The sequence below is a fragment of the Phoenix dactylifera genome, chromosome 14 (assembly GCF_051530095.1).
Source record: "Phoenix dactylifera cultivar Ajwa chromosome 14, Ajwa_hap1_PhDact_Kaust_v1.1, whole genome shotgun sequence".
Classification (NCBI taxonomy): domain Eukaryota; kingdom Viridiplantae; phylum Streptophyta; class Magnoliopsida; order Arecales; family Arecaceae; genus Phoenix; species Phoenix dactylifera.
The window spans coordinates 26,062,470-26,081,225 of record NC_143203.1 but is presented as its reverse complement, the minus strand read 5'-3'; the positions used below and the strand labels follow the sequence as shown (position 1 = coordinate 26,081,225).

The window sequence follows — 18,756 nt, the reverse complement described above, 5'->3', positions numbered from 1 at the left end:
TGATGCGCCAGTTTATTACTAGAGATTTTTCAATTCTCTTAAGTTGTTTCAGGATGCCAGAGTTCCCTCCTGTTTGGTGTCCCTACTATTACTGTTTTGCTTCTTATTGTTTTTCTCCCAAACAGTGGGCTTCCATGGTGGTCTGCCAAGACAAAATGGTGGCGCCCTCCTGCCCTTCCAACACGAGCAATCCTTCTGACAACTATACAACCACAAAGAATCACAAATCTTTACACTAAATCTTAAGCCCAAGCAAAGTCCTGAAGAGCCTTCCTAACAGTTGAAGACAACTACTACTCATAGCCTGGCACCAACTGATCAATCGATTTTCTTGTAGTTGATAAAATCATGGAAAATGATTGTGCTTGATACAGATCATAAAAAACTGAGTATCTGTGCGTGTCCAAGGCAATATGTATCTTTCAGCATGGAGGGCAAGAAACAAGAAGGAAATAAGCTGAAACAATCCTTTGCAGAAAAGTATTTTCACTAATTAATTAATCTTTTTGCATTAGGGTAGAAGGCAAGTCTTGATCCAACGGTAAGGTTGGTTGGTTACTTCACTACGACCTATATATCAACCTATATATCACGGGTTTGAAAAATAAAAACAACTTCTTTGCATATGCAAGAATAAGATTGGATTCTCTCCAGATTCCACATTCAATACAATTCTTTTTTACATTTAGTTAAATGCCCTGGTGTAACTGATATCAGAAAGAATTAGATTAAAGAGGGAAATGCTGCAAAGAGGTGGCTTCTTACCAGAAAAGTGTACAAAATTCACCGTCTCGATATCAAACCTCAAACCAGTACCATCTTATAATTGTGTGTCAGCGGACCCACTATGAGACTGGTTCGGTATACCAATATTCGATACATCCTCTATACCATATATCTGTTCGATATCGATACAGTACGATACAGTTGACATGCACCAATGCCGACTAGTACAGCAAACCATACAGACCATTGGTTATATATATATGCACGTCGACGACCAGATTAAACAGGAAATGCAGCATGTAGTGCTCTGCAAACAAGCAAGCATGCAATGAAGGTTTAACGCGTGCCATCTAAGTTGGTACCTGAAGACAATATATATGCAATCTACAAAGATTAGGCCTTAATAAAAACTGATAGCTGGAATCCTTTCTTTTTTTATTTTTTTTGCTGATTAAGGAGGCAGCAAAGCTACCACCAACTGATAGCTAGAATCAATCCACAATATTCAGAAGATTTGCATCAGTTCTGCTATGATCAATATACATCATGTACACAATCCATGGCATACAAGTAGTCTAACTGAGAAGCATGCAGCATAATATAGCCTAAGCTGTTTCTTTTTTGAAAAAAAAAATGATAATTGCAACAACAGAGGAAGATGGGATTTGATTATCTTACACAATCAGATTTGGGCAATCTACAAAAGCCTATCCTATCAGTAAAATGTCCGGAAAATTGTACAGTTGGTGAAGTCATTGGACATTTCATTGATATCGGCGACTTTGGGTTCCAACTACTGTGATAACCAAAAGAATGATTCTTACATCCTATCAAATAAAAGCAACGGCGTTTGAATTTTTTATCTGGGCAATGATTTTAGATGCTTCATCAAGCTTGTTCGCTCTCTCATAGATGCCAGCCGCCACGAGATGCAACTCCTTCTTGTCAATGTCCGGGTCATCGCGGAGCCTCTCAAGCAATGCCTCCAACCCCTTGAAATCTCTCCGTCCCCCCAAGAGGCTGAGCATCTGGAAGTGCACCCTATCCGTGAAAACACACCCTTCTTCCTGCATCTCCTGATAGAGGGCGGCGGCCCTGTCGAATTCCTGAAGCTTTCCATAAGCATTTAGGATGATGGCGATCATCTCCGAGTCCGGGAAGTAACCCTGCCCTCTCATTTTCTCGAACACCTCTATGACATTCTTGTGCTTCCGGTTCCTCGAGAACAAATCCATCATGGACCGGAACACCGATATGTCCTTCACCTCCCCCGCACCTACCGCCTGTCGGAATACCCACGCCGCCTCCTCCACCCGACCAGCACTGGCGAGAATCTTGATTGCGGTACCTTTAGGAATGTTTTCGGGGTGTTTGAGGTCGTGAAGCAAACGCTTGGCGTGCCCCACGAGGCCGGCCCTCTCGTACACCGCGATCATGGTCTGGTAGAGCACTGGGTCGATTTCGACGCCGGAGCTCCTCAGCTTCTGGAAGAGCTTCGCGGCGCGGAAGAGCTTCCCGGCGCGTCCCCAGATGGAGATGATGGTGGAGTAGGTGATGGCGTTGGGGTGGATTCCTTTCCGCTGCATCTCCTGCACCAAGTTGCCGGCTTTCTCGTGCTCGAGGGACTTGCCGTAGATTCGGATCATGGTGTTGTAGGTGACCACGTTCTGCTCGATCTCCTTGCGCTGCATGAGGCGGAAGAGGTGGATGGCCTCGCCGAAGAGCTCAGCGTCGCCGTAGACCCGGAGCATGGTGTTGTAGGAGACGACGCTGGGGGGAAGGCCGAGGCGGCCCATGCTCCAGAAGAGGCGGTCGGCCTCGCGGGCCATGTCGAGCTGGCCGTAGGCGTCGAGCATGACGTTGCAGGTGGTGAGGTCCAGGGGCGATCGGCGGGCGCGCATGTCGCTGAAGAGGGAGAGGGCCTCGAGATAGCGGCGGCGGCGGACGAGGGCGGCGAGGAGGGTGGAGTAGGAGACGGCGTCCGGGGCGACCCCGGCGGCGGGCATTTCGTCGAACAGGAGGCGGCGGGCGTCGCGGAGGAGGCCGGCGGAGGCGAAGGCGGCGAGGGCGGAGTTGAAGGCGATCAGATCGGGGGGGACGCGGGCGCGGCGTAGGCGGGAGAAGAGGGAGAGGGCCTTGGAGTGGTCGCCGAGCTTGCGGGCGAGGTCGATGAGGGTGGTAAGGAGGGGTAGGTCGGGGGAGACGCCGTCGGCGTCGAGGAGGGGAAGGAGGGAGAGGGCGGCGTCGAGGTGGCCGGCCTGGCCGAGGGCGGAGACGAGGGTGGAGTAGGTGACGGCGTCGGGGGAGAGGGAGAGGGAGAGGCGCATCTCGTGGAGGAGGCCGAGGGCGAGGGTGAATTGGCGGGCGCGAAGGGCATTGCGGAGGACGACGTTGAAGGCGAAGATGGAAGGCGGGTAGGAGGCGACATCGAGCATCCAGTCGAGGAGGGCGAGGGAGCGGCGCCAGTCGGGTTCGCGGGAGAGGAGGGAGACCATGAAGCGAGGGGAGAGCTGGTGGCGGCCGTCGGGGGTGCCAAGATAAGGAGACATCACGGCGTGGAGCTCTTCGGGGGTGGTGGTCTGGCTCAGAGCCAAGAGCAGCGCGTCCATGTCGACGCTCCGGTCCACATAATGCTGGTTCCGTGGAGTTCTCCTCCATACGTCTCTGCCGCCACCACGACCGCCGCCTGTGGAGGAGAGAATGGGATGGGTGGAAGCGGCGACGATGGAGTTCCAGGTGAGGGTTGGTTTAACTGGGCGCGACGAAGGGTGACAAGGAGAGGAGAGGAAGGAGGTAGGTTGGGGAAGGAGAATAGCCGTTGCCTTGTCCGGCATCCGGGAAGTATGCTCTTTGGAATGCTGCTGAGCTTCTTCTGGCGGCCGTCTTCTCCCTTTTCCCTTACCAACTTCCGATGGCTTTTCGCGTTGTACTCTGATCCTTTGTGATTCGTAAATACACTGAAATGCAATCCGATTGATCTCCGCTTATTCAGCCTTATTCGTCACACAATTTTTATCAGGAGACGAGGTAAAAAATATCTTTTAGGATATGACTAAATCCAGGTGGGAATTGTCGATGAACTGATGAACGTTGAAATATCTATGAGCCAACTTATCAAATTCTTATAATAAATTTTTATTATAATAATAAATTTTAAAATATTATTTCAAACAAGATTTATTATTTCAGTACCACAATATCGATATGATATAATACGAAATTTTATTTTTTTATACCAAGCATCGATCAGCCATCCGTACCGAATACCGATAACCAATACAGTATAATACACTCCGTACCATTCGGTTCGAAACGGTACGATATGCCAAAGTTTTAAGTTTATTTTTACCATATTTGCTGATTATCTACCTATCCTGTTCATTTTAGTTTTTTTTTTCCTTTCAAAACTTCCATCTAAGCAAATAAAAGGTAACATTTCTATCCTCCACGCATCTTAAAATGTATCAACTGCCGTATTGGAGTTCAGAAACAAAAAGCTTTCCACCGGCAACTCAGCATCAATCACCAGCTCTCGAGCCAAGTATAATACATACTGGATTAATTGCAACAAGGATAACACTCGGGCCCAAAAAAGGACAAGGATGTAGCTCACTAATCAACTCACCGGCTGAAAACTTGGAGCCGAACAGCATTTCCAGCCCCAAAAATTGCACGCATGAAACTTGAACTCGACTATATACAGAACATAATTTTTTGATATTTACATGCCTGGTTACATGTATGAATCGATTCACTCGGTATAATTTTTTTCTATTTTTTATAAAGAAATTCACTCAGTAAGTTTGTGATGCAGAAATAGCAAACAAACAACGGTGACTGAACCTGTAGATGGTGAGAATGCCTTCGCATTACGGCGGAGATCCAAACAAGGTGGTGCGGCGTTCGCCATTTTTTTTTTTTACCAACAATTAGGGGCAGCAATGAAACTTCTGATGCAGCTTTACTTATATGAAAAGGAGAGCCATGGATGTCGCAATGCTTGTCTTGCTGTGGGCCGCCTCCTAGGATTTATTTGGAGCAAATATGAAAGGAAATCGAGAAATTTTGTATCTGAAACTTGCAAATGATGTGCCAATGTGGACTTCTCAGGTATTAAATACTCTACCTGATCTGTTTCCTGAGGATATACACAGAAAAAAAATAAAATAGTTATTTTTCAATAGTCTAATATATTTTCAAAACTTTTAACACCATAACACTTGATGGCACGTTATAATCATTCAACCCTTTTCTTTCTTTTAATACAAGATTTGGATATACACTGTGATCGCCCAAGTAACCAGCAAGTGCAAAGGCAGATATGATATCATTCAGATGGAATCAAATCTTGCTAGACATTTTAAGGAAAACCAGAATACAGGGTAACTATGTCATAATTCAACATACTTCCCCATGGCACTACATTGATCCTGTCGATTATTCTTAATGTAATAAAGATTATATCAGACTCCTTACATAATAATTCGTCCCAATTATTCCCAAGATTTCTTCTTTCTTTTTATGTGATATATTACAGCACAAATGGCTTAAATTCACTATATGGCTCCAAGTTTGCAAGTTGAAAAGGAAATTATCTAGAAATCATATGATATATGGCTATTGATGGGACAATTTTTATAATAAATCCAGTAAATTTTCTACAAAATATTATTAAGTTGTCAATCATGCACATTACTTCTACTAGCTATTCTTCCTTCAAGAAGGACTTGCATTGAAGTAACAAGAAGGATTTAAGAAACTAGCCAATGAGAAGACTAACGCAGGGATAAACAAGATCCACTAAAAAGTGCCCTAAATAGACGGATCGAGGATTCTTATTTTCTTAGTTCACCTTTTCAATGCAATTATATAAAGGACATCCTAGCGCACGAAGTTCCCGCCACCAGGGGGTCTAAGGAAGATCAGGTGTACGCAGCCTTAGCCCCACATACAGTGAGGCTAATTCCATATATTGAATTTGTGATACCTAGATCATAATGAAGCAATCTTATTATTGCACTAAGATCTTTTCCATGCAATTAGATGTTGCACAAAATTCATCTAACCATGCTCATTACCAACATATGTACCTTTCAACAGGTTGCATGTATTCCTTTTCTTTTGAGTTACTTTGAACTGATCCTCTTCTCTGAAAAATGGAGTTCTAGTTCAAACTAATAGACGTCTATGAACCAAAATCCCGAATTAGTGAATCCCTTGGAGAGCATCCGTATGTCATAGGTAATAGGAGGTGATTAGTATCCACAATTTGGGTCTCATCTGCATGTGCTAATACTATCTTAGAGTCTAAGAACCTTTAATTACGGGAGGTTCAAATTAGCATTGGCACTTCATTGAACGCAATCAAGCTCACCATAACATGTTGCAGTGAATAACGCAGCACTGGCCATAGGAAAAGATACTCTCGGTTCAAAAGGAGTTTGTTCATCGTGGATAGAAACAAAACACTAGTCCTAAGTGAAACATAGATATAATGTATGATTCTGGTGGCATATTTCAATGTGACATGTAAGAATATTCTGTTTGCCATTTTGAAATTACTAGGTAGCTATAGTAAAAAGAGTTTCTAGATACAAAGACGTACAGACACTGAGTAAACAAAATTATAATAACAAGCCTTATATCATATATTTGAGCTTGGAAAGATTAACCAAATGATAAAATAAATTCTTGTCATCTTTCAATGTGACTTATCTAAGAATATTCTTTTTTCCATTTTAAAAATACTAGGTAGCTATAGTAAAGAGAGTTTTCTACGTACAAGAACATATAAACATTGAGAAGACAAAATTATAACCAACAAGCCTTATATCATAAATTTGAGATTGGAAAGATTAACTAAAGGATCAAAAGAATTCTTGTTGTCTTTCTATGCAACTTATGTAAGAATATTCTATTTTCCATTTTAGAATTACTAGGTAGCTATAGAAAAGAAGGTTTCTATATACAAGAACATATTAACATTGAGAAAACAAAATTATAACAGACAAGCCTTATATCATATATCTGAGTTTGGAAAGGTTAACAAAACAACCAAATGAATTCTTGTTTAAGTTTAGGAGTAAATGACTAGACAGGCTTTATATTGAACTTAAGAATGAGAAATGTGAGACAAACCTCATTTCTGTGATAAATATCATAATCATCTGTGAAGTACTTGTGTGTTTCCTGGCCCATTACAAGCATCTCCATGTCAATTGGACCAAGAATCCCAATCATGCGAGCCAGCATCATGACCACTGAATCATTTGGAAACAGCACCTGTCATGGCAGCAGACCTTATAACTCGTAATCAGCTAGCACGTAAAGAAATTTTGAAAAATTCTCATAGATTATAGAAAATAATATATACATACGTACGTACGTGCATACGAACGTACATTCATACATATCTACACATGCTTAATAGATAAAACTTGTTTTTAAGCTGATACATTAAGAAAAGCTATTGAAGGGGGAAAACATATGGATGAGTTAAATACAACATATATGATTGAATAAAGCTGTAAACGAGTTTATACTAGCAGTTGCCAATCCTAACAACTTGTTGGTTGACGATCTCTTAACCATATCCTGAGCATGTTAAGTGAATTTGTTTCGTGAACTTACAAATCTTTGCACCGATAAGGATAAGCTTCCAGGGAAAAGGGGACAACTGGTAATAAGAAGGATAATGCCTTTAAGTCACTTGTCAGAATGTGACGAATGGATGGGCCACAAAAGCTACAACAGAGAAACCCTACAGCTTCTTCCGCTGAAACATTAATCCTGACCTGCTATATTGTTATAATTCTCAAGCTTCTTTGCAGTTAAAAATTTCTGGCAACATAATGGTGTTATACATAGTAATATTCGTTGGTATTATGTAGACTTGGCATGGGCCACCTGGGAACTCATTTTCAGCCCATCAGGCCGGGCCAGACCGATATTTTAAGAACCTATCAATTTTCAGGCCAGGCATAGGCTTACTCAAAAATAGCCCTGGCAAACCCAGGTTGGTCAGACATTTAACACCAATAATATTAATCTATGTTATATAACGATAGAAAGGTCAGATATAAATGATAACGACATAAAGAATTCACCAATACTATTATGTTGAGCAATGGAGTGAAGCTTTTAACAAAGTCAATGACACTCTTGATTGAAGTCACGAGCAACTAATCAATCTACGGTGTAGTTCAGAAGGTCATCACAGAGACACTTGACACTGTAGACCAATTTGTAGTTGATCCGAACTTCTCTAGTAGGAAGCAATACAAAATCCCAAGTTTCCCTGTTGAAGATCTTGAAGCTGTCATAAGACTATTTTTCAAAGAAAAGGATGTAACTTTCAATCATGTGATCAATTTTATATGCTGCTGTAAAAAGATAATTCCATTTTCTGAATGGCATTGTCAATCGAAGCAGTTACAAGAAAAGGATGAAAAGAACTCTTTTGCCAAAGTGATTATTCCAATCAAGTATGATACCTGATGTTTACATATATATGACATCGTTACCAATATCCAATACAACAGCATGTCTCTATAAATTTAAGAAATGAAAAATCAAGTTGAACTTACATCACCAGTGTAGAGCTCAGCCAGGATGCAACCAAGAGACCAGACATCAATCTTCTGATCATAAGGTAGACCAAGAATAACTTCAGGAGCTCTATAAGAACGAGATTGGACATACAGGCACAGGTTGTCCGTCAGAAAGCAACTGCTTCCAAGATCAATAAGCTTAATTTCACATCTGCTGTAGCTTTTAATAAGGATATTCTCAGGCTTTAGATCACAATGAATTATCCTCAAATGATGCAGGTACTCTAGAGCCCCTAAACATTGTCGAGCTATAGTCTGAGAGAAAAGAGAAAATTCAATATAAGTTGTTAATCATTTAGCATTTGGTCTTCCTATCAACAATGAATAATAGGTAAGTAAAATATATGATTTCAAGAATCTTTTGTAGGAATAGAAAACCAGATGTGGCATTACAAGAAAATTAAAGATCTGCATTAGCCAATGAAATGATTCTAACAAAATAAAGAATGAACCAGATGATTCAAGACACAGTTAACAGAAAGAAAGCGTTTCTAAGTTACACTACAACTTGATGCCTTTGTGATAAAGCTTTAGTTTGTTTTGACTTGTGGAATGGTCAGCATAAAGATTATCATAAATTTCTTTACACAAGTACAGAGAACCATTCTTTCACCCACTTTATTTGTTATGCTGATCAAAGGGGGCATTTCCAATTATGGCACGCTATCAGATGTGTTAGTTTTATTTGTAATTGGGTGAGGGCAATGGTAGTCTTATGGGTATCCAAGTACACAAAATTCTAGCATGAGTCCCCTAATGACTCAAAACACTTGTCGGACCTTTTTTATTAAAAAATAGCAAGACATACCTGTAGTCTGGGCAATGTGAAATACACCTCCCCACCAGTTTCCAGATTATATTTCTGAAGTTCATATAGATTTGCTCGTAGTAATTCAGTAACGATGAAAAGATGTTCCTGTAGGATTTTTCTGAGGTCAGAATTTCACAATAATCAACAAATCAGAATTTAGAAGATGCATTTGTTAATCCTATAAGCAATTTAATTAGAAAGGATAGATTTATGTAAATACCAAGAAAACACCAGGTACACTAGTTAATACAAGAAAAAAAACACATCTAATCATGAAATTCAGCAGAAAATCCTAACAGTAAAATGACCTAACTAAAAATATATAAAGAGCAGATATTAACTAAATGCATAGGGATTTCAAAAAGCTAGTGAAAAGAACATTGCTTCTCAACCACCAAATTAAAAATCAATCTGAAAAACAGGATATATAGATTCAGCATCAAAATGCTGAAATTACCTCCATCATCATTATCTACAATGCTTATGGAATCCATAATATTCTTACGATTTTGTATGTTTTCCTACTTAGTACCACCAACTGATTGCTCGCATTAGCGCCCTGTTATTAGCAGCTGTTCATATACCCTTTCTGTAGGGCTTATATGAAGCTTTTATGACATACAATGTTTTACAAAATTACACAGAAAGAGAAGAGCAAAGCATTGCTTGAGAGGGATAAGATGAAGGCAGTTGAGCTTGATTTTTTTCACTTCTTTTATGAGCAATTCTTGGTCTTACTGATGTTGATTACAGAGTATAGCGAGATACAGAATGTTTATTATTGGGATGACTTCTGAGCTATGGTCTAATGAGTTTCTTTCCATTTAATAACAGGAGTCGGGTGTAGTAATTGCATCAAGAACCATATGCCAGTTAGCTTATTGAATGTGTTAAATACACATTTTCCATAATGCCAGCTATGTGCCGTAAGAGCTCATTTAAGAAACTAGACGAAAGATAGGGATTTCATTGGAAGCTAAAATTTTAACTTTGATACCTTGCTGCTTTGTGGCCCATGAGTGCAACCAAGTAAGATATTGGAGAAAGATCTCGGCTATCCAAGTAGATATTGGAGAAAGATCTCAGCTATGCTTGATGTTGATTGCAGAAAGCATCATGATAAAGTGAACAAGAAATGCCTAAGATTCGTCACAGAAGTGCCTTTAGACAAACACATAATTCACTGAGATTTATATTTAGTAGGAATCATGAATTAAAATCAGTTGGTTTCATAAGGGCTTCTGTTGATTTTAAGGGGTTAGAATAGAGCTAAAGTGACTCTCCTTGCGCTTAACATTCTACCATGATTCTAGAAAATATAAGATGTACCTCAATGTGAACAAGGATACCCTCTTAGTTCTTTTTTTTTATACAGAGAGATGTTGAGAGGGCAGCCCTTTCTAGCTACTCACAACATAAAAATGCTGGCTGATCTTCTGAGGGGTAGAATGAGCTTTTGGTTGATTTAAAATCATTTTGGGTTGTTTCAATTAGATCATCAATCTTCAAGTGGATTTAAGAAAGAGCCTGTTAATAAGCTTATGCATGAAGCATCCAATAAGGTTGGAACAAATAGGATGGGGATGTATAATAAATACTTTATCCATGTACCTTGGTTCTCCTTTTGAGGTTAGAGTTCGCAACTATATGATTCATACAGAATGATAGAGGACTTTGATACGACTCTTTTTGTCGGAAAACAGCCAATTCCTCTCTTTAGGGGGAGAATACTATCCTTGATCTGATCTTTATAGGCCAATCTCCCAATTATTTTCACATATATGTTCACTACAAAAGTACATAAGAAAAAATATTTTATACACACAGTTGTTCATAAGTAGGAAAAGTATCCATGATTAGCATCAATTAGACAAAAGAACTTCAATTTGTACTGAACAAAGAGATGGGCATGAGATATCCCAGTACAGATGGGGAAAAAACTACTGTTTGAACATTATGCAAGAGATGACCTATATCTTGAAATGATACCACATACCTGATGATAGAAGTAGTCATAGAGGCGCAATATATGGTGCTCATCACCAGGGTCATGTTTATTCACAAATTTGAGGAGCTTGATCTCATCCAAACTTTGATCAAAGAAATCCTTATCATTTTTTATTATTTTAAGACACACATCAATTCCCATATGAAGATCACGTGCCTGGACTACCTTGCTGAATGCAGCTGAACCAAGATATTCAGTGACATAATATCTGCCTGCTATAACTGAGTTCAAAACAATTGGCAGATCTTTGTTTTCTTCAAAACCCGTCCTGTAATTGATTGCCTAACATGTGAGCACAGGATATCTTTATGCATTAATCAAATTGTATAGAAATTCTGACAGAAAATTTTGGTTCTTATACCTGTTTTTCCGATGTATGATTCTCAACTCAAATATTTCAAATTCATCCTCATTAGAATTATACAGCTGAAGCTCATCACTGGTGTCATGGTCCTCTCCTTCAACCCCCACAGCTCTAGAATCCTGAAATCCTCTGTCAAGTGTTTCAGACTCTCCTAATTCATAGGCATCATCTACATCATTCTCATAAGCTCTCTCGGGAAAAGGTTGTAACCAGTGATCTCTTTTTAGCACCTCCTCATTACTTATGGTATTTACGATAGGTACTTCACCACAGTCATTTGAATCCCCACAGCTTTTTCTCTCATATCCAGAATCACCATCTGCACTCACATGAAAAAAAGATTTCAAGAAGGGCAAGAAAAGAAAACCCAGCACCAAATCAACGATGAATATAATGAAACAGAAGTATACATATTCTTGAAATTACCATGGAATGGAAGAAATGTAGGAGCTAAGGCATCAAAGCTGAACAAGATTTCAGAAAATGTACCATGATGAACATATAATAACATTTAAGGGTAGTCAAATTGCAAATAAAGTACCATTCTCATTAGAATGTGGTTAAGTTAGAATTCTATTTAGTTTCAGTGTCCAATTAACAAGGAATCAACGTAACAACCAGACAAAATTGTCATTTACAATATTTCATCAATCATGATTATGATTTATGAAGAGGCTCAACTGCAAATTCTATCAACTCATTAATGATGTTCGGGTAGACTGGACCCAAGTAAAAATTCACCCCTGCCAAAAATAAAGCAAACACTCCACAAGTAACTACTAATCAAAGAGACAAAGCAAATGCTCACTTGTTTGAGTACTCCTAGCACCTCCTGCATATGAGTTAAGCATCTGCAATTCCTTCTCCACTAATCCAAACTCCAAACTTTTCTTCCTCTCTACTCCACTGGCATCATGAAGCAAATCCCCTTCTGAAAAAGCATCCTTGGTCCTCTCATCGACCCGCTTCAACTGAAATCTATCTTCTTCCCTGCATTCATCCAGTCTCTCTGTATGGTCATCCAATATCCGATATCGCCCATATATCGTCGAACTCGAGTTTCCAACCCCCTTCATGGGGCTGCCATCATTCCGCTCCCTTAATCCACTGCAGCAATCGCAAAGAGGAGAAGAACATATATAAATCTCAGAACAACCCTCGCAACTAACACCAACGCCATCTCCATGCTTATCTCCCGCACCAAAATCAAATCTTTCTCGTTCCCCAAATCTCTCCTCAGCGTCTATAGACATTATAAACTTATCCTCGCTTCGGCATGCATCAGGGCTCGGGCTCATCTTTACGAAGTACGGATCATTGAGATAGGCCCCATACTGGTCATCATCCCAGAAGGGATCGTTGAATAAATTCGACTCCACATACTCTCGCGCAGTCCCAAACTCCCTCTCCGATGACGAGTCCGATGATTGAGCCCCACCCGGGGACCAAAGCCCATAAGGATTCAACAATTCTGTCCAAGAAAAAACATAAGATTGGCAATGAGATCAAGAATTAAAGATCAAATAAAGTCGTCTTGTGATAAATCGAGAAGAAAACAAGAAAGTAGTCGGCAGAGAGAAGAAAACAAGAAAGTAGTCGGCAGAGAGAAGAAGGGCTTCGAATCCCTCCTACCGGAAGGGGACAAGCCGGGGCTGAGGAAGGCGTCGGAGGAGCAGGAGCTGGGGGCCGAGCTCGCCGGAAGGGCACCGCCCTCTCCTGCGCGACCTCCGGGGGTGATCCTGAGAGGCGGCAGGAGGCCGAGGCCGAGGCCGAGGGCGTCGGCGTCGGCGGCGGCGGCGCCGGAGAGGGAGCGGACGTCATCGCGGAGGGCTGCGGCGGCGTGGGCGAACCCATGCGCCGTCAAGAACTCCATGACGTCCTCGACTCGCGTGGCGGCCATGGGCGGAGCGACTCAAACGGAGGGAGACGGAGGGAGACGAAGCGGAGGACGGGATCCCATCGGGGCCGCATGCTTTGAAGGAACGAGCGGGATCCGATTCTCCGTGGGGGCGGGGGACGGAGCAGCGCTTCACCAACCCTGTGGGTTAGAAAAGGAACTGGGGAGAGTGGGTGGGGCCCCTGGCTGATGGTGGCGTGAGGGGAGAAAGGGAGAGGGAATGGAGTGACACGTGGTGAGGTCTGGTTTCGTCGAATCTTTTTGTTGGGTGGGGGGTCAAAGCGGTGGGTAGCGGAAAGACGTGTCCCCTACCCCGTGTCTCTTTTCTTCCTTCTCCCCCGCAGCTTTAAACGGAACCTTTTGGGGTGCGGTCACCGCCCGTGGGGGCGGGACTGTTTTAACTTACTCTTAAACAAGATTTTGTCAAAAAAAAAAAAAAAAGAAGTTCGCCCCCGAGGGCGGTGGTGGCCAAAGCATTATTGCATGCAGAGGAGTTCATTAGTACTGCTGAATTTCACCTACCAAGTTGGCCAGGGATATCTGGGCCCTCTTTCTGCTCTGTAGCGTACAGATATATCTCCGTATCTTTGGTACCCCCACCTCTGGCTTTTTGAAGATGAACTTTGATGGCAGTATGGTCGATGACGGGTATTGCAGAGGCGCAGATTTTGTCATCAGAAATCATGACTCTAAGCTAGTGGCGGCGGGGGGTCATCGGATCTTCGATTCCTCGGTGGTATGTGCAGAGCTCAGAGCTGCCTGGAAAAGTATCTCTTATGCCCGACGGAGTTTAGAAGCGGACCGGCTTATTCTAGAGAGCGAATCGGCGACAGTCATTGATTGGATTCGGGGTCAAGGTCGTGCAGCCGAGAGTAGGCCGCTACTACTTAACATTCGTAGACTACTGCAGGAATGTAATGCCCATCATGCCACACATATCTTCGGAGAGACGAATGCTGCTGCTGATTGGGTTGCTTCCTATGCGACGCATTATTCTTGAGGTCTTGCCTGGAGAGAGCATGAGACAGTGCTGAGTTCCTTTTCTGCTTTCTTGTTTTCAGATTTTGTTAGCCGTATTCACATTCGTAGAGTGTGAGCTGCCGATGTGCCAAAAAAAAACCTCTTATAACCAGTTTTACACATAAGTTATTGCGAGCTATACATTAAATTTTATACATTTCATTTTTTAATAAAAATATACATCAATTATCTTTCTGTTTTCATAAATTAATGAATAATAATGAAAAAGATTTACTATGTGGAAGTTGAGATAGGGGACTATAATCATTAATATTGCTTCTTATGTAATTATAGATAATGCTGAGAAAATAAAAATAGCTTTGTAGATAATAACAAAAATTAATGTTTTTATTATATTATTTTATTTGAAAAATTATAGTGGAGAGATACCGTCTGCACGGAAAAAAATATTAACTAAGCACATACTCATTATTAGGTTTCAAAAAAATAATAAAAATATTAATAACAATAACAGCGATAATAAAAAGAATAATAATGTAGCAGGTATTAATATTTAAATTTAAAATATTAAAACAGAAGAAAAAAAATATAATGGTTACAAAAGCATTGAGGTAAATAGTGGCCATAATTTGAATCTCTCTACATGACCGTTGCTGTGGAATAACGCCGTTACTTATACCTACTTCGGCTGTTTGTGAGGTGCCGCCAAACGTGAAACGTTAGGCATGCCTTACTTGCAGAGGAAGGTAAGGTTATAATATTCTTTGGCTTTTTGAAAGGATGACGCCTTTAAAAGAGATCTAAGACCTTTAATTTGAAGAGTCCCAAAACGCGGCCAAGCAACGTTAGGGCGCAGGTCAAAATCTTAGTGCTGGAGGGCGATTTGGCCATTATTATTGGTTGAATCCAGTAAAGTATAAAATAGGGGTAGTTCTAAATACACCCTCCCTATTGCTCAGGACACCCCCCAAAAATTAAAAAAAAAATACCCAAACTAACCTTTAGTGTAATTACCATATTGCCCTTGAAATTTTCTCAGTACACCCCCCTTCCTCCTCCTCCGTTTCGTGCTCCGTTCGGCACTGGATCGCCGAACAAAATGCTTCTGTTCGGCTGAACGGTGCCGAACAGAAGGCTTCTGTTCGGCGATCCAGTGCCGAACAGAAGGCTTCTGTTCGGCAACCCTCAACCGAACAGAATCTTTCTGTTCGGCGGAGGGGAGGGGAGGAGGGGTAGGAGGGTGGGGAGGAGGCGGCGGAGGGGGGAGGGGTAGTTGGAGGAGGGGGAGGTGGAGGAGGAGGAGGAGGAGGGGGAGGTGGAGGAGAAGGGGGTGGAGGAGGAGGCAAAGAAGGGGGAGAAGGCGGAGGGGGATGCAGAGTAAGAGGGGATGGGGATGGGGGGCGGAGGTAGAGGGGTGGAGGAGTAGGAGGAGGGAGGAGGGAGGAGGAGGAGGAGGCAGAGGCGGGGCGGAGGAGGAGGGGAGAGGGATGAGGGGGAGGCAGAGGTGGGCGGGAAGAGGGGGAGGGGGAGGAGGAGGATGAGGAGGGGGGAGGAGGAGGAGGCAGAGGCGGGGCGGAGGAGGAGGGGAGAGGGATGAGGGGGAGGCAGAGGTGGGCGGGAAGAGGGGGAGGGGGAGGAGGAGGATGAGGAGGGGGGAGGAGGAGGAGGCAGAGGCGGGGCGGAGGAGGAGGGGAGAGGGATGAGGGGGAGGCAGAGGTGGGCGGGAAGAGGGGGAGGGGGAGGAGGAGGATGAGGAGGGGGGAGGAGGAGGAGGCAGAGGCGGGGCGGAGGAGGAGGGGAGAGGGATGAGGGGGAGGCAGAAGTGGGCGGGAAGAGGGGGAGGGGGAGGAGGAGGATGAGGAGGGGGGAGGAGGAGGAGGCAGAGGCGGGGGTGGGGAGGTGGGGGGTGGGGAGGGTGGGGGTAATTTAGAAATTTTTAATTTTTTAGGGGTGTCCTTAGCAAATGGGGGGGTGTAGAGAGTATTTAATTTTTTTTTAATTTTTGGGGGGTGTCCTGAGCAATAGGGGGGGTGTTTATTTAGAACTACCCATAAAATAGGTGGGTGATTACCATTTCCTCCCTAGAGATAGATATTTCAGAGATGATGAGAGATGGGCCAAGCATGTATATCGAGAGGCCAACATGGTAGCAGATTGGATAGTCTTCTATGTGACTAACCACTCTGAGGAGATCCTGTGGCTGGGTGAGAGCTGACTACTCTGTGCATTTTGGAATTTATTATCTTTTGATTACTTTGAGTGTATTCATACCCGCTATATATATTATGTCTGTTTCAAAAAAAAAAGAGTTTTTTGCATGAATATCCTTCTAAAATTCAAATTTACATGAATACTCTCTTTAAACTTATATTTATTTTTGTACCCTCATAAAACACTATTTTTGCACAAATGTTCCTAATATAACGGTTTTTCTAACACTATTAATAAAAACCACATTTATTTTAATTAAAAATAAAATAAAATTTTGAAATTATTTTTTTGTTCCCATCATGATCACTTTGTAAATATATTTTTTTTGCACATCTACCCATTAAGAGTATTTTAGTCATTTTAATTTGAAACCGTTAATTTTTTAACTGCGTTAGATAGCGTGGATACATATGTAAAAATAAGGATTAAAAAAAAGAACAAAATAGCAAAATAAGTATTTAACAAAGCAATATATGCAAATATTACTTTGTAAGGGTATTTATGTAAAATTTAATATTTAGAACAGCATTAAAAGAAGAGAAGGGAAGAAAGTGAAAAAAAAAATACTGGGGCTGATAGCGGAAACAATACGCACGCAGCACGCAGGAAGCGGTAGTCGTACCGCGAGTGATAGGATCCGGATTCTAGAAAATATATATATTTGAACTCTTCACGCGGTAATCCGGTAGCTAGGTTGCAAGTTCACAATATTCTGCCATGTTGTGATATTCTTTAGATAATCTAAAATATTTTTAGACTATTTATACTTCTCGTTTGCAAATGGTTCGGGACATTGTTTGCTTGCCATTCAACAATTATAGATTTATGGAGTTAACAAATGAAGTCAATTGATTATTTATTGTATGGTTCGTGTTATTTCTCGGTGTTTTTGCATTGATCTAATCAATTTTTTGTTTATATGATCTTGCTAAGATGCCTTTGCATGTGGTGGTTTTATGAGCAAGTTATAATCTTATCAAATGAATTAGAAAATTCTAATAAATTTTAGTTGAATTTCGGAACTAATGGCTCTGCCATTATTGAAAGGAGATTGACTAATCTCAAGATGGGCCATGTATAACTCCGCCAATGTCGGCATAAGCTAATTATTTTAATGAAAACTTGGACTTGCAACGATCCTATGATTAAAGTAAAATTAGGTTATGAAATCAGGAGAAGATGTTGCAGAGAAGTTTGGTTTTAGGTCAAATGTCTTGATCCACGACCGAAGCAAGTAATATCAGAGCATCACTAACCCAATATCAGGACCTCATGCCACATTTAGACTATGCATAATAATCACAAACTAGATCATGCTCATCCGATTCGAGAAAGATCGAACGGCAGATTCAAAATACAACATCACGACGCACCCTTGCATCGGTCACCAAAAAAATAGAAAACCCAACACACTTGCATGCAGACATAACATCGCACGACGATCCGGTATAATAACAGTTTAATCATGATAATTTATTTAATAAATTAAACCTTGCATGACATATCAACCTAGCCACCCTACTTATCATCGAAGAGTGATTACAGAGCGGCGGCGGAAGGAATTATTCTCCAAATATTCTCTTACATTTGAAAATTATGTGGGAAGCTCTACGATGATATCAGCCTACTCATCAGCCAACATATTTTTGATTGTCATGATCACATCGAGTGGACTTGCACTTCATATATCTGTATTTACCCAACCATGGCCCTGTCTATTGAAAGCCACTTAAATTTTAAATTTTTGAGCTGTTCCAATTGTCCTAGAATGTGTATCAAATGATAAAATTGTCTCAATGGAGCAAGCCTGCATCCTGTTTATGATTGTGATCCTCTTCCTTTAATTGATGAACCCACTCTTTATGCAGCCACATCCAACAATATAAGGAGACAAGGGAACAAGCATGACCAGGACGCAGATGCATTACTTCATGTAAAAAAATTGGAGCAATGGAGCTCAGATCAGGAGGGAGTGGTTGGAATCATCACTTTGTCTGCAAGCCTGAAAGAGGGCTGCTTAGAAAAGAATGCAGAGGTAGCAATCTCAAAAATAGACAAGCAGTCATGGTAGATAGGTCCTCCAACCTCAAAAAATAGATGACATAGGAAATGAGACAACATAAAATAAAATCAAGAAGGAAACCTAGT

General features: G+C 41.5%; 2 protein-coding genes across 3 annotated transcripts; both read right to left on the bottom strand.

Annotated features, from left to right (window-relative positions):
- Positions 1 to 1,230: 1,230 nt before the first annotated feature.
- On the bottom strand, positions 1,231 to 3,706 carry LOC103718124 (Tetratricopeptide repeat (TPR)-like superfamily protein). The gene has a single exon (XM_008806799.4). The coding sequence runs from the start codon at positions 3,558 to 3,560 to the stop codon at positions 1,557 to 1,559; it is 2,004 nt and encodes a 667-aa protein (XP_008805021.2). The 5' UTR covers positions 3,561 to 3,706; the 3' UTR covers positions 1,231 to 1,556.
- A 699-nt stretch (positions 3,707 to 4,405) lies between these two features.
- On the bottom strand, positions 4,406 to 13,733 carry LOC103718123 (uncharacterized). Of its 2 annotated transcripts, none has more exons than XR_001880026.4 (8): positions 13,152 to 13,599; positions 12,328 to 12,990; positions 11,517 to 11,838; positions 11,144 to 11,423; positions 9,145 to 9,252; positions 8,313 to 8,591; positions 6,865 to 7,025; positions 4,406 to 4,864 (listed from the first exon to the last, which is right to left on the bottom strand). XR_001880026.4 is itself a non-coding variant. In XM_008806798.4 (8 exons), exons 1-8 carry the CDS (start codon positions 13,417 to 13,419, stop codon positions 4,688 to 4,690), a joined length of 2,241 nt encoding a protein of 746 aa, XP_008805020.2. In that variant the 5' UTR covers positions 13,420 to 13,733; the 3' UTR covers positions 4,406 to 4,687. The 2 variants fall into 2 exon arrangements, 1 of the variants encoding a protein (XP_008805020.2); XM_008806798.4 differs by having other exon boundaries at positions 6,865 to 7,008; positions 13,152 to 13,733.
- Positions 13,734 to 18,756: the final 5,023 nt, after the last annotated feature.

What these genes read in the sequence shown, in the direction of transcription:
- LOC103718124 (XM_008806799.4), bottom strand. Translation starts at nt 3,560, where the DNA reads ATGCCGGACAAGGCAACGGCTATTCTCCTTCCCCAACCTACCTCCTTC.
- LOC103718123 (XM_008806798.4), bottom strand. Translation starts at nt 13,419, where the DNA reads ATGGCCGCCACGCGAGTCGAGGACGTCATGGAGTTCTTGACGGCGCAT. An exon ending in CTGAGCTCTACACTGGTGAT is followed by an intron (nt 7,009 to 8,312) that starts GTAAGTTCAACT and finishes CTGCCATGACAG; the next exon opens with GTGCTGTTTCCAAATGATTC. An exon ending in ATATTTATCACAGAAATGAG is followed by an intron (nt 4,865 to 6,864) that starts GTTTGTCTCACA and finishes GTATATCCTCAG; the next exon opens with GAAACAGATCAGGTAGAGTA.